The sequence below is a fragment of the Numida meleagris genome, chromosome 4 (assembly GCF_002078875.1).
Source record: "Numida meleagris isolate 19003 breed g44 Domestic line chromosome 4, NumMel1.0, whole genome shotgun sequence".
NCBI lineage: Eukaryota > Metazoa > Chordata > Aves > Galliformes > Numididae > Numida > Numida meleagris.
Window position 1 is genome coordinate 55415505 of NC_034412.1, and position 16136 is coordinate 55431640.

General features: G+C 41.0%; 1 protein-coding gene across 3 annotated transcripts in view; it reads left to right on the forward strand.

Moving 5' to 3' along the window:
• MOB1B (MOB kinase activator 1B) overlaps positions 1-16136 on the forward strand; it is a 39877-nt gene that overhangs the window by 17409 nt on the left and 6332 nt on the right. For all 3 annotated transcript variants that reach the window (XM_021396774.1, XM_021396776.1, XM_021396775.1), the window contains exons 2-5: positions 2371-2537; positions 7067-7160; positions 13197-13330; positions 15675-15838. In XM_021396774.1, coding sequence (XP_021252449.1) covers positions 2371-2537; positions 7067-7160; positions 13197-13330; positions 15675-15838 — 559 coding nt within the window. The remainder of the gene's footprint in view (positions 1-2370; positions 2538-7066; positions 7161-13196; positions 13331-15674; positions 15839-16136) is intronic.

Here is a 16136-nt window from a genome sequence, read left to right on the forward strand (position 1 = left end):
TTAGGTGCATTTTGTAGCTGACTGCCTTAGATGCCCTTCAGTGTTGCAGTAGTGTCTGTGTGAATTGTAGACACATAGAATCCTTAGAGTTGGAAGGGTTCTCTGAAGGCCATCTAGTCCAGTTCCCCTGCAGTGGACAGGGGCACCTCAGCTAGATTAGGTTGCCCAGGGCCTTATGCAGCCTTGCCTTGAAAATGAACATGGCCCATTCAACTCTACCATCCCACGGTCCCTTTTATTCCAGTAAAGTGCTTCTTTATGAGAGTTAGGAAACAGGATTACTCTGGAGGCCTACAGGATGGCTGCTGTGTTGCGGCAAGGGGGAGTCAAAGTCTGAGGCTGCATAAACCTCTCACCGGCCAGACTTGTGGGATCTGTTCCATACCCAGAGATGTTCCTACAAAAGTGGTATTTACCCTGCCAATAACTGGGAAACATATTTATCTCCCATTTCAGAATGTTTTCTTCTTCCAATGCTCTTGTTCAGGGTTAAGCTCCGATTTAACCAAACTGAAGGCATTTTTGTCATGTTCTTGGCATATGATTTTCTCGATCACCTGTTGTGTTTTGGAAAGAAAGTTTTTTGTTGTGTGCATTGTATCCCTGCCAGAGCTGCTGGCATGTACAATTGTAGAAACAAGTGATCTTTGTTAGTTTTCTGTTCATGGCTGTAGTGTTGTGCAGTGGGGAAAATGAAATGCGAAGAAGGTTGGATATTAGGAAAAGGTTCTTCACCAGAGGGCGATGGGCATGAACGGGCTCCTTAGGGCAGCGGTCATGGCCCCAAGCTTTTAAGCGATGCTGCAGACATAGGATTCTTGGGTGGTCTGGTGTGGAGCCAGGAGATGGACCTGATAGTCCTTGGGATTCTTTCCAACTGGAGTTGTTCTGTGATTCTATGAAACAAGTTTCTTGGAGTGCTTATATATGACCAGGTAGCTACACTAGAATTGCCTCAAAGATGAGCTACAACCCTTCACGTTCAGACATCCAGTGAACCTGAGAGCACCCTTACCCCCGCTGACAAAAATCTGTGTTCAGCCCTGTGGGGGGCTGGTGAAAAATGGGCGGCAGACTTGTATAAAGAATTGAGAACCGGGCAATGTTTGGAATGAAAATTCAGCTACCTGGATTTCATCTCTTTCTGCTTCCTTCATTGGAATTGAGAGCTCAATTTTCCTTTCCTAACATTTTTATTCTCGGTTTGAGCACTGAAACATTCACAAACATAACTCGTTCTAGAGTTATTTTCCAGTGCTTACTTTTGCATGTCATGTTTCTGACGTGTGAGGGAACAGCATGCTATCCAGGCTCACCGCCATCATTCAAATTCAAGCATCAACTTTTTATCCCAAGTCAGCCCCTGTTGTTCAAACAAAACTACAGGTAGTAAAATGACCTCTATGAAAGTTGTAAAAGTCGCCATCCGTATTTCTTGTCGGACTGGTGAACCAAAAGGTCTGTGTGCTGTGAAACCAGGGGAAAATGATGTAGAAAGTTTGTGGAAAGTGTGTATCCTTCAGATAAAGTGCGTGTTTTTGAGCAACTATTTCCTAAAAGCAAAGTTCCTAAGCAATACGAGATAGTTGTAGAATGTGTTTTATGTTGCCATTTTAAGCTGTCCCATCCCCCTTTTGACATTTATGTTTGGATCTAATGCACTGCTGGTGAACTGAGGTAGCTAAGATACTGTTCTGAATCAGCCAGGCCTGGGGAAAGTATGTGTTGCTAGATAACAGCAGCTCAATTTCAAGAAATTCATAGTACCTACTTAACACACCATACTTGATGTAAAAAGACAGCGATCTGAACAGGCTGGCTCTGCCGTTTTAGTGTACTTTTGCAGGTGGGACGTTATTTCATATCTCTTGAAAACTGATGTTTTAGAATGCATGTGTGTTTTTGTTTTTTTTTTCTGTTATTTGATATCTTTTATTACCATGACAAGTTTCATGACCATTTAGAGTAGAGAAGGTTTCTTCCTGGTTGGGCTGCTGTAATCTTTATATGAGGCTTTGCTAAGTCTGGAGAAGGAAATATTTCTGGTTCCATCTTGCCTATGATCCAATGTACTGAGAAAGGGGGAAGGAAATCTGAGTGTTCCCAAATGTCCAGCTGGCTTAATGTTAAGGTGAACAGATGAGAAGGCAAGGGAGCAGCAAATCACTTAATTGGCTTAAACAAAACGAGTCAAAGCACCTGTTGCATTGGCATCCCAGTTTTTGTTAAATTTCCTTTCTGATATGAAAATATGGGAGTTGGGAAAAGTGTTCTAATGCTGATACTGTGTTTGTGAGCAACTTGTCCACAGCTTGCTTTTCCTCCTTCCCTTTCTTCAAGTTTTCTAAATGTTTCCTCTCCCTTTCACAGTGGCAGTCGCTCTTCCAAAACCTTCAAACCAAAGAAGAACATTCCAGAGGGATCTCACCAGTATGAGCTGCTTAAACATGCCGAGGCCACACTTGGAAGTGGTAACCTCAGGATGGCTGTTATGCTTCCAGAAGGTGAAGACTTAAATGAATGGGTTGCAGTTAACAGTAAGTTGGCTATCCATTTTTTTGTTTGTTTGTTTTTAACATGAGGAGAGTGCTGAATGTGGGCTGACACTTGTGGAAAGACTATGTGAACTTCTCTCTAGTGGGGCTTGCACCACTCTGCACTATGCTGCAGTGGGGAGAGGAGAATGACCTATCATTTAGAACTAACAGATGCTGAGTGGCACACTGAGACAATACGCCTTAAGCTCCCTGTTCCAAAAATATGTTCCTATCTTAAAAGAAAATAAAAATCTTAGGGGTTAAAGTGTGAGCACTTGATAATGAAGAAATGTTGAGGTAGAAATGCCACCGCTATTTTTAGGAAAGAGCTTGTCCATGCTGTCTTAATATGTTTAAGCTAGTTCTTCAACCAATAGTATAGTATTTATAGTATTATATTTATAGTATTAGTATACTATACTAATAGTATAGACAAGTCTCTACATGCTAAGTATAAAACCTTAATTTAGGTAAGTGTGAGGGCCAGGTCTAAAATGTTGAGACTGCAGTCACATATATGGCGTGTCTTTCGTTTTACCTGACTCAAACCTAGAGACAGATCTTTGCAGTATTCCTAAAATGAGTTCCTTCCTTTTGCTTCTACCAAGTTATGAGCCTTTGCCTTGGTAAATCTCTGATTTTAGCTTTTCTAAAGCTGGTTTTCCTAGCTCTCTCTTTTTTTTTTTTTTCTCTAATGCTAGAATAGGTCAAACAGTGGTGCCCGAATTGGTGTATTCTGGTTGCCTGACTATGTTTCCTACTCCTTCTTCTCCCTGCAGTATGATTTTGCTGCCTTCGTCTTACCCTTAGAGAATGGATTAACTGAAATTGCATTGTGCTTTGTAGCTTGTGCAGGGTTTTGGTTGCCGCAGGCTCTGTGCCTTATCTGGATATTTCCTTGTCTTTTGTGTCTTTGACATGGCCTGCAAGTAGTGTTAATTGTGCACTGCAGTATAAATTACATCCGAGTTAAATGTCTTCTAATTACTTATTTTACACAGTTCTGTCTGTTTCTTTCTGCTCCTTGACATGTTTGGGAAGTGACCTGTCATACTGACTTACACCTTTGAGTTTTTAACTAGCCACACAGTGCTGTGGGATATGACCTGTCACTCCTTCCAAAGAATGCTGAAGCTGCCAACGCCATTCTTAATACAAATTTGTTCACACTGCATTGCAAAACTGCCTAGAAAAAGAGCCAGCCTGTTTCTATGAGTAAGCATTACTAATGATGCCTGAGATATTGCCTGCATCCTTCCCTTTTGGTGGTTCCTTCATTCTGTGGCTCTTCTTTCTTGTGTGGCAGTGGTATTTTCATCTCCCAAATGATTTAGCCACTAAATTAGCTGCCTGGCAAAAGGCAGTCAAGTATTTGACAAGAGTGGGAGCTACCTTTTAGTAACAGCTGCATTTTGTAATGAAACGGTCCTCTTTCATGCCTTCTCGTAACACAATGGGGTTATAACCTTTATTTTTTATTTTTTTAGAGGTGAGTAGCCCCTTAGATGCTCCTTTGATTTACAACATGTCTACCACTCCTAGTACCAGTTAATGGTAGCTGTGAGCCTCTTCCACTGATTGAGATACTTAATGAGGAAAGGAAGTATATGACTTCATGTTGTAAGAGCTCAGGATGAATGTGCTCCACTACTTGTTGCTCAACTCTTAACCTTAGTCGTGCCTTATGGGAATGAGAAAAAGTGTGATCAGTTTACTTGCATTTGAAATCTTGAATTGAAACTATTAAAAAAGCACTTCAGAAGCACAATTCACCCCTATGTTTGTAGTAGATTAAAATATACACCAGTGTGTGCTTAGAGTAGAAGAGCCTGTGGAAAAAGTAACCTTCACCCTCAAAATTTAAGAACTATGAGTAAAAAGAGGAAATGAAAATGTGAAAAGGCACTGTGCTGCTTTACAGATGTTGGAAAGGAGGATCTTGCCTTTTCCTTGTTTGTCAGACACTGCCGGCCATGGTGGATGGGGGATGTGTTTCAAGGCGTTTTGAGACTCGCAGATGTGGGATTCACAATCAGTCATCTTGTCTAAGTCCTTGTGGGTTTTTTGAACGTGCTTGCCCTGAAGCAAATGCTGGTCTGTGGTTTCTACTGGGAGCAGCGATTGGAAACTTAATTAACAGTTCTTGTGTACACATAAGAGAAACAATGGCTGCATTTAACTGCTTCTTGCTGCCTCCGCAGTGTTGAATGTCACACAGCGCTGTGGGCAGTGCGCTCCCCCTGCATACCCAGAGAAGCTTTTGCAGAGCTTCTTGTCATCTGCAACTTTTCTATCATCCATTCTCAGTGTTGGCATGCCATTTTCTGCTGTTGCTTTGCAAGGGGAAAACATGTTTTGTTGCTGGAAATGAGCTGCAGCAGGTGCATGCCATAGTGGTTTTTTATATACTTCCCTCTTCTGGTACCTGGGAAGTCGTGTGGCACAGCTGTAGCTTGTATCCTGCATCTGCTGAGCAGCAGCTGTCGTTTGCTGCCATGATGTGCGTGCATGCAATCTTTGATGTTTATGCTCCTGAATAATCAGTGAGGATAGATACAGTATTTAGCCCTCCCATTCCCTTAGCCATCAGTTTCTTTAATTGTACACAATATCTACTAGCGTTTACGTTTAGGATGTCAACTTGCATCTCATTACAGCATAACTGTAATTTTCTATAGATGTAAGCAAAGAACGAGAATTTGGTTGACTGCGAAGTAATGCACTAGCTCCTCTCAGTCCGGTGCTGCTGTCCGTTCCACCGGGTCCCGCGCATTGCTTCTATGAGTACTCACTGCTCACTTTTGGAACTAGTGACTCCAAATAGGTCACTTCTTAAGTTAAGACAAACGTGTCTGTTTAACTGCTGCTGAGGCTGGTTGCAGGAAAACGATTCCCATTTGCTCAGAATGAAGAGATTTGTTTATCCACTAGTTTGGATACCGCATGCCTATTTAATTATATAAGGGGTTTTAGCTGAGTATTCCTGAAATTTGTGTCAATAAAGAAACAGTTTGTCGCTGGCACCTTGAATTGCAGGCATCTCATAGGTAATGCTGATGTAAACTAAGTCTGAAGTCATGCTGAGCTCAGACTATGTACCAGTTTCCCATTGTGAGGACCAGCCTTCCCAATATGATCGCAAAATTGTACCTGGAAAGGTTCCTTTTGTCAGAGGTGGCAGGCCTGGTGCTCAAAGCAGTAGAAGCAGTGAAGTGCAGACAGAGCACTGGGACATTCAGTTTATAGTTCATCTGTGGTTGCTTTCAGGGTGAGAGCATGTCAGTGGAATGGTTAAATTTGCAAATCACTGTAGTTAAATAGAAGGAGTTGAACTCTACCACGCTTATTTTTTGTTTTCATGTTATTGCTGAGTTTCACCCCTGCATATGATGGAAACATGAGATAGATGAGTAAGGACACCAAAGCTGCTCCCACAAGACTTAAGTTCCTGTATGCTTGCATTTCTTGGGTTCACCCAGAAGTTAACGGCAGCGGTTGCAGAACAAAGCAGGTGGGAGTATTTAATAAAATCTTTACATTGGAACCCTGCTCTTAGTGGTAGGAATTCAACTTTAAGTTTAGTTTTCTAGTGCTTGATGTTGGTTCCTCTTCAGTTTTAACCCATGACATCCATTGTCAGAAAATTATTTTCAAAAGATCGTTATTGATAATATGCTGTACTCTCCAACAGGTGCACGGGGGGCCATTCTCTGAAGGGAGTTGAAGTGGGCTTTTATAAACTGATCACATGGCTCCTAAAAATTTTATCTGCTGTTAGGTCACTGAAGAAGAGCCCTGCTTTCAAAGAGCTCTAAGTGCTTGAGCATCTATTTACAGTAGTAAAAACAATGGAAATAGTTAGATATGTTCATTTCTGGCCTTTTATTTCAATAATTCAGCAGTAGACTGTTTAAATGAAACTTAAGGAGTAACTCTTCAACAGAAATACCCAAAGATGATTTGTCAATGAGGAAACTTTGTAAGCTAAATATTAATTTGTGTTAACTGCTAGTCAAAGGAATAGAAGTCACTTGATGTTGTGACTGTATGTCTTACGTACCCCCATACCGCACCACCCATTTATGGTTTGAACATAGCATAAATATTCTTTGGAAAGACAGACTTCTGGAATAAAAAGCCTGGAGGACATTGGGGTCAGCAAATGGGTAACAGTTTCTATACTTCAAGAGTTTACACTTTTTTTTTTGTTAACAGACCTGCCAGTAGAATTTGGGGTTCTAATGAAGTATACCAAACATTTAGAAGAATAAATGACAGCTTTCTTTTACCCCTTTTTTTTGTTTCAAATTAAGATTTTGCTATAGTTAAAGAATTCTTGCAACCAAGAATTGGTTGGTTGCGTTCTGTATCTCTTTATAATGCACCTTAAAAAGCAGGATTAATGAGGTTTTATCATACAAATAATTCAGGACCCTTTTCAGCAGCATATGTTGTACAGTTTAGCCTGTAGGAAGCTTGTTTGGCAATTAAACTGCAGAGTGATAATGAATGGTTTAAATGCTTTGCAGCTGTCGACTTCTTCAACCAGATCAATATGCTTTATGGAACCATTACGGACTTCTGCACAGAGGAGAGTTGCCCCGTGATGTCTGCTGGCCCAAAGTAAGATCATTTTTACTCATTGTTCAGTGTGCAGTTCTTGAGGTGATTTTGCATTCGAAAGAGACTGGCTCAGCTGAGTGCCGGAGAAAGGATAACCTCTGTGAGTAGAAAGGATGTCTTCTTTTGTTATGTGTGGAGGGAAAAAGCTTGAACCTTTGTAGGAGTGGGGAATTGAAAGGTTTTTATAGTAATTGTTTTACTTAGCCTGGGAAGTAGCCTGACCGTCAGAACTGCTTGCTCGTTCCGAAATGTTAATGAGACCTTCTTAAATTAAGACTTGAAGCTTTCATCTGCAGGCATTCAACTAGGAATAAGCAAAATCTTTCTTTTAGGTGTTTGACTAGGTACTATAGAAAGAAACTTGGCGCAGGTTTGAGTAGTCTGAGTAAGAATTCCCTGCCCTTTCACTCGGTGAAGTTTCACTTCCTTGATTGTTGCTTACACTTTTGTGCAGACACCCAGCATTGTGTTTTTGTTTGCTCTTCAGCTTCTTAGTGTTTTTCAGAGAGGAAAATACCTGAATTTGTAAGCGAGTAGTGATGGGAAAGCACTGCTTCCTTTTTACGTTACAATCTTAAATAAGCAACAAAGAAAAACAATCCTCTCCTCCACCTTTTCCTGTTTTCTAATGACGTATGTTGTTACTGTCTGAAGGCAGTGATCCCAGCCAGCAAGGTGGGGAGCTGAGGGCAAGCAAAAGAGAGCTGCAGGGGGGAGAGCTGCTGAGACTGGGAGGGTATGAGCTCTGCAAGGAAAAAGCAGCCAGACCAAGAAAAGGTTTGGTGCTGTGTTATTAAGCTAATGATGGCTGCTGCGGAACGCCAAAAGCAGCGTGGGCAGGCAGATGTGCTGCTGCTAAACAGGGAAGGGGGTGAAAATACAAAAGAAAGAAGTTTACTGTTATACAAACGAACTTTGGAATGAGCTTGTGCAGTGACGTAGCCCATTGTCTGCTTTGTGCTTCGGCATGCAGAACAGGCTCTTGGTTATTAAATGAGAGCATGAAAATATTTGTTTGCTTTATTGTTTGCCTGATGAGAAGCAGTTACTTGGGGATGGAGGTTAATTATTAATGGCTTAGCTTTCTGACTGCCAGTCTGAACAATTTATTTCTCTCCAAAGAGACCGATAACCGTTGACAAAAATTTATGTAGTGCTCAAGCAGTTATGAAGCAGGCTAAAAAAGAGACACTAGGAGCTACGAAATGCATTCTGCCAAGTTTTAATTAGGTGGCCTTATCCCTAGGACTTGCAGAGCATTCCCTAAAGTCTGTAGCCCCACCTGTGCTCAGGGGTGGGTTTTGCAAAAGAAGGTCCAAAGTGTTCATGTGTTGGAGGGGCCTGGGCCAGGCAGGCACAGGAACGGAGATGGGTGAGGCTGCAGTGCTTGGCAGCAGAGTGAGCACTATGCTTTTGGCTTGAATGAGCATGGCCATTCTTTAGGTTACAGGTGACCCGCAGATTTTTTTTTTTTTAATGGAGGCCCTAGTTTTAGTGTTAGTGTAACAGCACTGCTATTTACAGGGTTTTTTTTTTTTTTCCTGTTTCTTATCTCTGTTTCATGTTATCTTCTGGCTCAACACATTGGGTCTTATGAGTTCCTTAATGCTTCTAGGCTGAAGATTGCTGACTGCTAACAGCCACGGCTGAGCTGCCACCATTACTGCATACTCATCTCTTTCAGATAGAAGAGCGTGGGTTAGCTGGAACAAGTTCCATAAGGTCTCTTGAAACAGGTTAGGCAGCAGTAGCGTGGGGAGAACTAAAAGCACCAAGCACTCTATGGCTTTACAGTCTTAATTTCCTGTAATTTGTTTATTTTTTTTCTCTACAAGTTAAGTCCTGTAAGTCACTTGCAAGCCAGTATAATTCATCCACACTTGAACCTTTCTGTTTATTTTAATAACTCTGAGTTTAGAGTACGCTGGTATTTTACAGACTCAGGGCTACGTATTCCCACTGGAAAAACACTTCTGGTCCGTATATTATAAAAAGGACTGTAACCTGCTAATGCGTATGTAGCTGTTTGGAACTCACTGTGGCTTAGTCACAGTTGTTACAGCACAACTGACAAACCTGTATCAGTCTATGGAAAAACTAAACCAGATGTGATAAATAAATGCTTGGGGCTGTGTGGGTAGTGCTTGGGCCCACTCATTCATCTTGGCAGTGATCTTGCACAGCACATCAATTTTGAGGACCCCCCAAAAGCTTCTTGGTCCAGGTGGGAGGTGGGGAGCTGACTGCTGCTGTTAGGTTAGGAATGATAAAGTACTTCCTGAGAGCCGATTCGGCCTGTCTGCTGACATGAAGCATGCTGTGGGGTCCCTTCAATTTCTTTTGGACTTCTCTTTGTTGGAAGGATTGCTGAATTAATCTTTAACAGAGTTAATAAAGGATTGACATAAAGATCAAAAATAGATCTCTTGTGCTTGCTGCACAAGTCATTGTCTAATTGTTTGAGAAAATTATCCATTTGGTTTGCTCCAAAATATATGGTTTCTCGTGATAGTGTTCCACTCTTTTCACATCTGCAAAAACCAAACATTTTCTACCCAAAAAAACTTTAGTTCGTTAGCATTTCTTCCTATGCTTATATACCATCAATGCAACAGGCACGATAAATACGTTAAGAACTTGCATAAAAGTAATGTGTATATTGAGCAGTATGGTGCAAGGGGTATTTTCTTTCTTTTCCTCCATGGTTGTAAGTTGTAAGAACAAGGAGGAAAGACATGGTTGCTGGATTTCTGGACAGCGGCTCTGAAATCCATGTTTAGGCATTTGGTTGAGTTGGTTAAGCTCCCTTAGTGGTGGTGAGAGCATTTTGATTGTCATGAGGCTTGTAGGTTCCCAGTGCTTCTAAGTTTGGATTTCAAATAACTCAACACTCTGGACAGCTTGGAAAGCAAATAGTATCCTGGGCTCCATCAGAAGAGGGGCCCTTTCTACTCTGCCCTCGTGAGGCCCCATCTGGAGTACTGTGTCCAGGTCTGGGGCCCCCAGTACAAGAAAGACAGGGAGCTGATAGAGAGGTTCCAGAGGAGGGCCACGAAGATGATCAGAGGGCTAGAGCACCTCCCCTACAAAGATAGGCTGAGGGAGCTGGGCTTGCTCAGCCTGGAGCAGAGAAGGCTGCAGTGTGACCTCATTGCAGCCTTCCAGTACCTAAGAGACACCTACAAACGGGAAGGGAGTCAACTCTTCAAAAGGGTAGTGGCAGGACAAAGGGAAATGGTTTTAAGTTGAAGGAGGGAAGATTTAGGTTGGATATTGGGGGAAGTTCTTTACAGAGAGGGTGGTGAGGTGCTGGCACAGGCTGTGCGGAGAGGTTGTGGATGCCCCATTCCTGGAGATGTTCAAGGGCAGGTTGGATGGGGCCCTGGGCAGCCTGGTCTAGTATTAGATGTGGAGGTTGGCGGCCCTGCCTGCGGCAGGGGCGTTGGAGCTTGGTGATCCTTGAGTTCCCTTCCACCCCCAGCCATTCTATGATTCTACCATAAATCCCCCATGGGTGCAATGTACCATCCTTGAATGTTCATGTGCTGTTTTCTGCCCAGTGTATCCTTGCCAATAAGTAAAGAAATAATCAATGAATCAAGTCAGTGAAATACCCCCACATCTCTCTGCAATGCTACTCCTTTTGCCTTTTCTTGACGCTGAGCTTTTTGACTTGGTGAGGGTTACATGCCCACTGTGCATGGGGAATTTGTATTCACTTTTGTCAGGGTATGTTTTCAGTGTTTCTTAAGAGCTGTGTTACTTTAAAGGTAATTCTATGGCACTTCTTCCTCTAAAAATGCAGGGAGAGCAGGCTTCTAAGGGATACATGCTATTTGGATGAGATCTAGCATTTAGCTTAGTTTTCCTCTTGTTATTCTATTTGTCTCTATACTGAATCTGGCACCTTAGCTAAGAGTTGGCATTTGTCCTGTGTTATTAACACTTAAATCTCATTGTTAAGGTAATGCTGGGTGGTAAGGAATACTGATTTTTTTTTTTCTTATTCTTTGTAAATTTCAATTTTTTTTTATGCTAGAAGTGCTGTGGTCTGTTCAATGTGTATAGAATTTTCTCATGAATTTTGAGATACAATTTAAAAATGCTTTCAGACCTTCTGATTTCTTTACCATTAGCAAAATAAGCCTTTTTAATACAATGTTAGCAGCACACTCATAATCAATCATAAAATTTGTGTATTGTGAAAATATTTCTTCAGTTATTGTTCTCACAAAACCAAATTTGTTAAAATGTCAAGCCAAATCAATTAGATATGGTTAAGACTTGCAGAGAATTTTCATTTGTATAAAATGATGTTTATGGTCTTGAAAACTGAAGATCTTCCCAAATACCCCAATTCCCCGATACTAAGTGCAGATAGCCAGGTAGAGTTCGAATAGCATTGTTTGCAACCCAAACACTGTGGTAAGGTGCAGCTGTACTGAAATAGAACAGTTAAGCATTTTATCGTCCGTGTGAAGTACTGACCAGTAATAACATCTCTTTGAAATCTTTTAAAAAGAGCTGGGACAGATCTTCTATGTGGTGGGTGTGTTTGCTGTAAAAGCATGAATGACCTGACAGTACCACCCCTGCCATTGACTTTTTATTAATAAAGTGGGGAGTGGAGCCATCTGACCCACTGTGCGTTTATTTCTGTGGGAGGATCTCAGAGCCACAGAGCTCAGCAGTCCCTTTTGCTTCAGGCTGAGCTTTCTGGCTGGCTGAGCAGGGCTGCCTGGCCTAAACCAGACATGGGTAAAAAAACAAACCTGCTGAGACGTTATAGTTTGGCAGGGAATATTAAGACATACACATTGGTACTTGGCAAGAAATAGAAAGGAACACTGTGGTTCCCTTGAAAGCTGATATTGTCAGACTATGAGCATCAAATGTGGTTGTTTTTTCCTTTTTCCAGCTATGTGTTCCCAAGATAAGCTGTCTTCTCCTACGTCTGGTCTTGTATGGATTTGCACTCCCTAAGTCAGTCAAAAAATCTGTTCCATTCTAATTTCATTATGATGGTCATGAATTTCATTTCTAATTTTTAAATTCTAATTTCATTTCCATGGCTTTTATGATTCCCCAGGTTCAAATGGTACCTGTGAAATGAATGAAGCTGGAACCTACTCATTAAATAAGCTACGTGTCAGCATGATTAGCCTTACAAATAGAGAAGGATAAAAACAGTACACATTTTATTGCTCCATGATGACACCAGTGTTTTGTAAAGGTGTGATGTCACCTTATTTACAGATAGGAAAAACTAAGCTAAAAGGCATACTGAAACTACCCAGTGAGTCGGTGGTATATCTGGATACTGAGACTTTTGGAATCTTAGTGTAGTTTGTGTGCTGCATGGCAACGCTAAACTATTAGATGCAACCTAAGGACAACTATTTAATCTAGAACCTTGCTCAAAACTGTTTACTGAAGTGCACATTATACTTGCTTCCAGTTCTTAAATAGTATTCCTTGGCATTAATTTACCTCTGAATCTCTTCCTAATCTCTTAATACAATCATAATTTAGGAACACTGGCAAGAGCCAGTGTAGTTTGCTTATCACTTAGGCAAAACTTGTAAGCCTTTTTTCTTCAAAAACAAACAGAAACAACCCAGGCTGCCTTAAAGAAAGGAAAAGTAGCTGTTGCCTTTTCAAGCAGAAACGCTCTGTGTGCAGTTTGGAAGCTTACTCCTACAGCACCTTTTTGATGTACGGGGATGCTTTAACCATAGGTTGCCATGTATATTTTGGCAGGAGTGTTAGAACCAAGGATGAATGAGTTGTGCCTGTGAAAAAGGAATTTTTTGGAAGCCTTCACAGGCTATAGAAGGGTGGCTTGCTGAAGTAGGATTGCAGGTTGGGTCCAGAGCAGTTGCAGGTGACATTGGCAGCTTTTGGACCTTAGCTTCAAGGGAGGGCTGTGGGAGGGTGTGGGTATGGGGAGCGGTGCAGGAAGAGCGACCTTCCAGGCTGTGTTACGAATGATTCACCTGTATTAAGAAATGTCTTCTTGTTGTTGTCCCAACCCAGATACGAGTACCATTGGGCAGATGGGACAAACATAAAGAAACCAATTAAGTGCTCTGCGCCAAAGTACATTGATTACCTGATGACTTGGGTCCAGGATCAACTGGATGATGAAACACTATTTCCTTCTAAAATAGGTAAACAAGTAACATTGAACAATGTATTTGGATTATGGCTGTACAGAAATATTTAAGTCTTGTAGCATTGAAGGGTCTACATGACTCGAGCTCAGATAGGACAAATATAAAGGTAACATTATGTTTGGAAAGGCGCTTTTATCTGTTAAGATAGAATTAATGTGTACATGAACTCTAATCCACGTGTTAATATTTTTAATAAACATCTAGCCAACTCTGATGCAGAAAGTATTGTTTCTACTTAGTAATTGTCCTTTCTGATAAAATCTGATGTGAGCTTTTTTATAATTATAAAAGATAGTTTGTTTCCTTAAAAATAAGTAGGAGGGTCTCTGTATCTTATAACCAGTAAACTGGTGCGAACTAGCAGGTTTTCAACGAAGGACGGACACTTGGTCCTCATTGGGAACTTCTCTTAGCCTTTACCTCTAAGAAGAGGAATTGCATCTTTGATCCTAAATGCATGATTTTATTTTCTTTTGAAGTGAAGATGAGAGATATATATTTAAGAGTGTTTTTTTCAGAAAATAATGAACAACCACTCGTTCTGAAATGACAACGAGAAGAAAATCCTGTTGGAGACATGAAGGACTATTTGTTCTAAGCTCCTAATTGACAATTTTCCAGTACAGTACTACTCATAGGCTTATGATCCATTGTGGAGAAAGGGAGGGAGACCTCTTAATTGCTTGTATTTTGTGAATAGTTTCTGAGGCATTTGACACATTTTCAGTAAGCTTATTCAGAGAAACAGGGCCACCTGTCAGAATCAAGTGGCATTTGTTTTTACTTACAGTGAACAAATATGCAAAGAAGGCTGGTTAGTTTGGGAAGAAGTGACAGAAATCTAAGTCCTCCCTGCTCAGTAGATGGGAGCATAGTGTCTTCTCTTCCTGTGGCAGTTGTTTTAGTGTTTCAGGGTAGAGTTCAGAGCTGGGGTAGAAATCTGCTACTAAAAAGAATGATACTGAATGCTTACTGTGCTGCTTAAAAAACTACATCAGGACTTGATCTTTCTCTGCAGCATATATTTCTGTGAAGACTTTTTTTTTTTTTAAATAGGATGTATTTTTTGAAATGCAATGATGTGAAAAGGGACTTAAAGACCACAGTGGATAAGCAATTAAAAATGAACTTCCCATGCGATGCTGTAGCCAGTGTTGGAAATGTGATGTGTATATATAAGCAGGACAAGCTTTAATAGAGCATGGAAATTGTATTTTCAGTATTTGAAAGCATTATTGAGATCACAGTTTACTACCAGCATACAGCTTTGGCCTCTGGCCTTCATACAGGACTTCACAAATTGGAAAGACTCCAAAAGAACTAAGCTGACTGGGAAATCTGCTATGTGAGGAGAAGTTAGTCAGGCTTGATCTACTTAGGTGGCTGATAAATGTCTTTTTTTAGTCTGTGGATGTGTTGGCTGAATAGATTATTGCTCCCAGTGACTTGTACACTGATGAAGAGCTACTGTTGAAGCTGATTTTACATGTCCTCTGTCATTTTCACTGAAATGACTGAAAGGAGCATGTGTCAGAGTTACTTAGCAAAAGTAAGAAAGCAGTGGCCTCAGGCTCAGGTGATAAGCAGGATGGAAATAGATTCTCTTCATGAGGCACGTAAGAGAGCGTTTTGTGAATGTTCCAGTACCAGTTCAATATTAGTACAGCTTCTCCTAATGAAGTGGTAAGAGGGCATTTTTTCTTACTTCACCCTAGCCAAGAGAACTGAAAAACAATGTTGCTAATACTAAAAGCGAGTTTCAGCTACCTATGCAAAGTTATCTGGTGTCACTTAGGGGTATCCTGTGTTTTCTCTGACACCCGCACAGGGCCTTCAGTGAGACTCAGAGCCTGCTGGAGACTTCTACTTATCTGCATTGGCTGTCAGAGGCCAAGCAGGTACCGAGAGGTCTTATATATTTGTATTAGATGCCTCTGTTTGAGCATCTGAATCCACCCGTGCAGCAAGAAGATTCTCAGTCAGAGAAAGTTCTCCGAGGAGCTATCCTGTTATGTGACAAGGCGTAGAAGCTGGAAGCTGTAGCTAGGTGGGTTCAGTGTAGAAATATAGTCCAGTTTGTTTTGGGATGAGTTCATAAGCCACTGGATTACAGGAGGGAGAGAAACATCTCCCTGTGTTCTTCTAATGAGCTTGTCATTGTGTATCAGTCGAACTACATCATATGGTTTACAGGCAGAATTGCTGAGTGAAATGTAACAGCCCTATCTGCAGAAGGTACAGTTGGAGCCAAGAGATAAGGTTGGGTTGTAATGGCTTTCAAAATAAATGAACGTGGCATGGGCATTTAAAAATAAGCTACCTGTTTCTTTATTTCTAGGTGTACCGTTCCCAAAGAATTTTATGTCAGTGGCAAAGACGATTTTAAAGCGTCTCTTCCGAGTTTATGCTCACATTTATCACCAGCACTTTGATCCGGTGATTCAGCTACAGGAGGAGGCACATCTTAACACGTCCTTCAAGCACTTTATATTTTTTGTTCAGGTAAGTGTGGCAGGAACATTATAGTTATGGTTATAATCTGGAAAAAGAATTTATCGAAGTAACACCCATTCTGTTTCTTAACAGCTGGTATATTTGTAGTTGAGTAGATATCTGTAAGGCTCTAAGGATGTGTCTCATTGTATTTGTATGTATATTTACAGCTAGAAGTATTCAAGGAATTAAAAAGTTTTCACTGAAGTGTTCATTTGCTACCAAATTGAATACCATCAAGTATTCACTATCAAATAAATAGAATGGTAATTCCTTATAAAAGAAAGAGGGAGGACAGTCTTTGAAA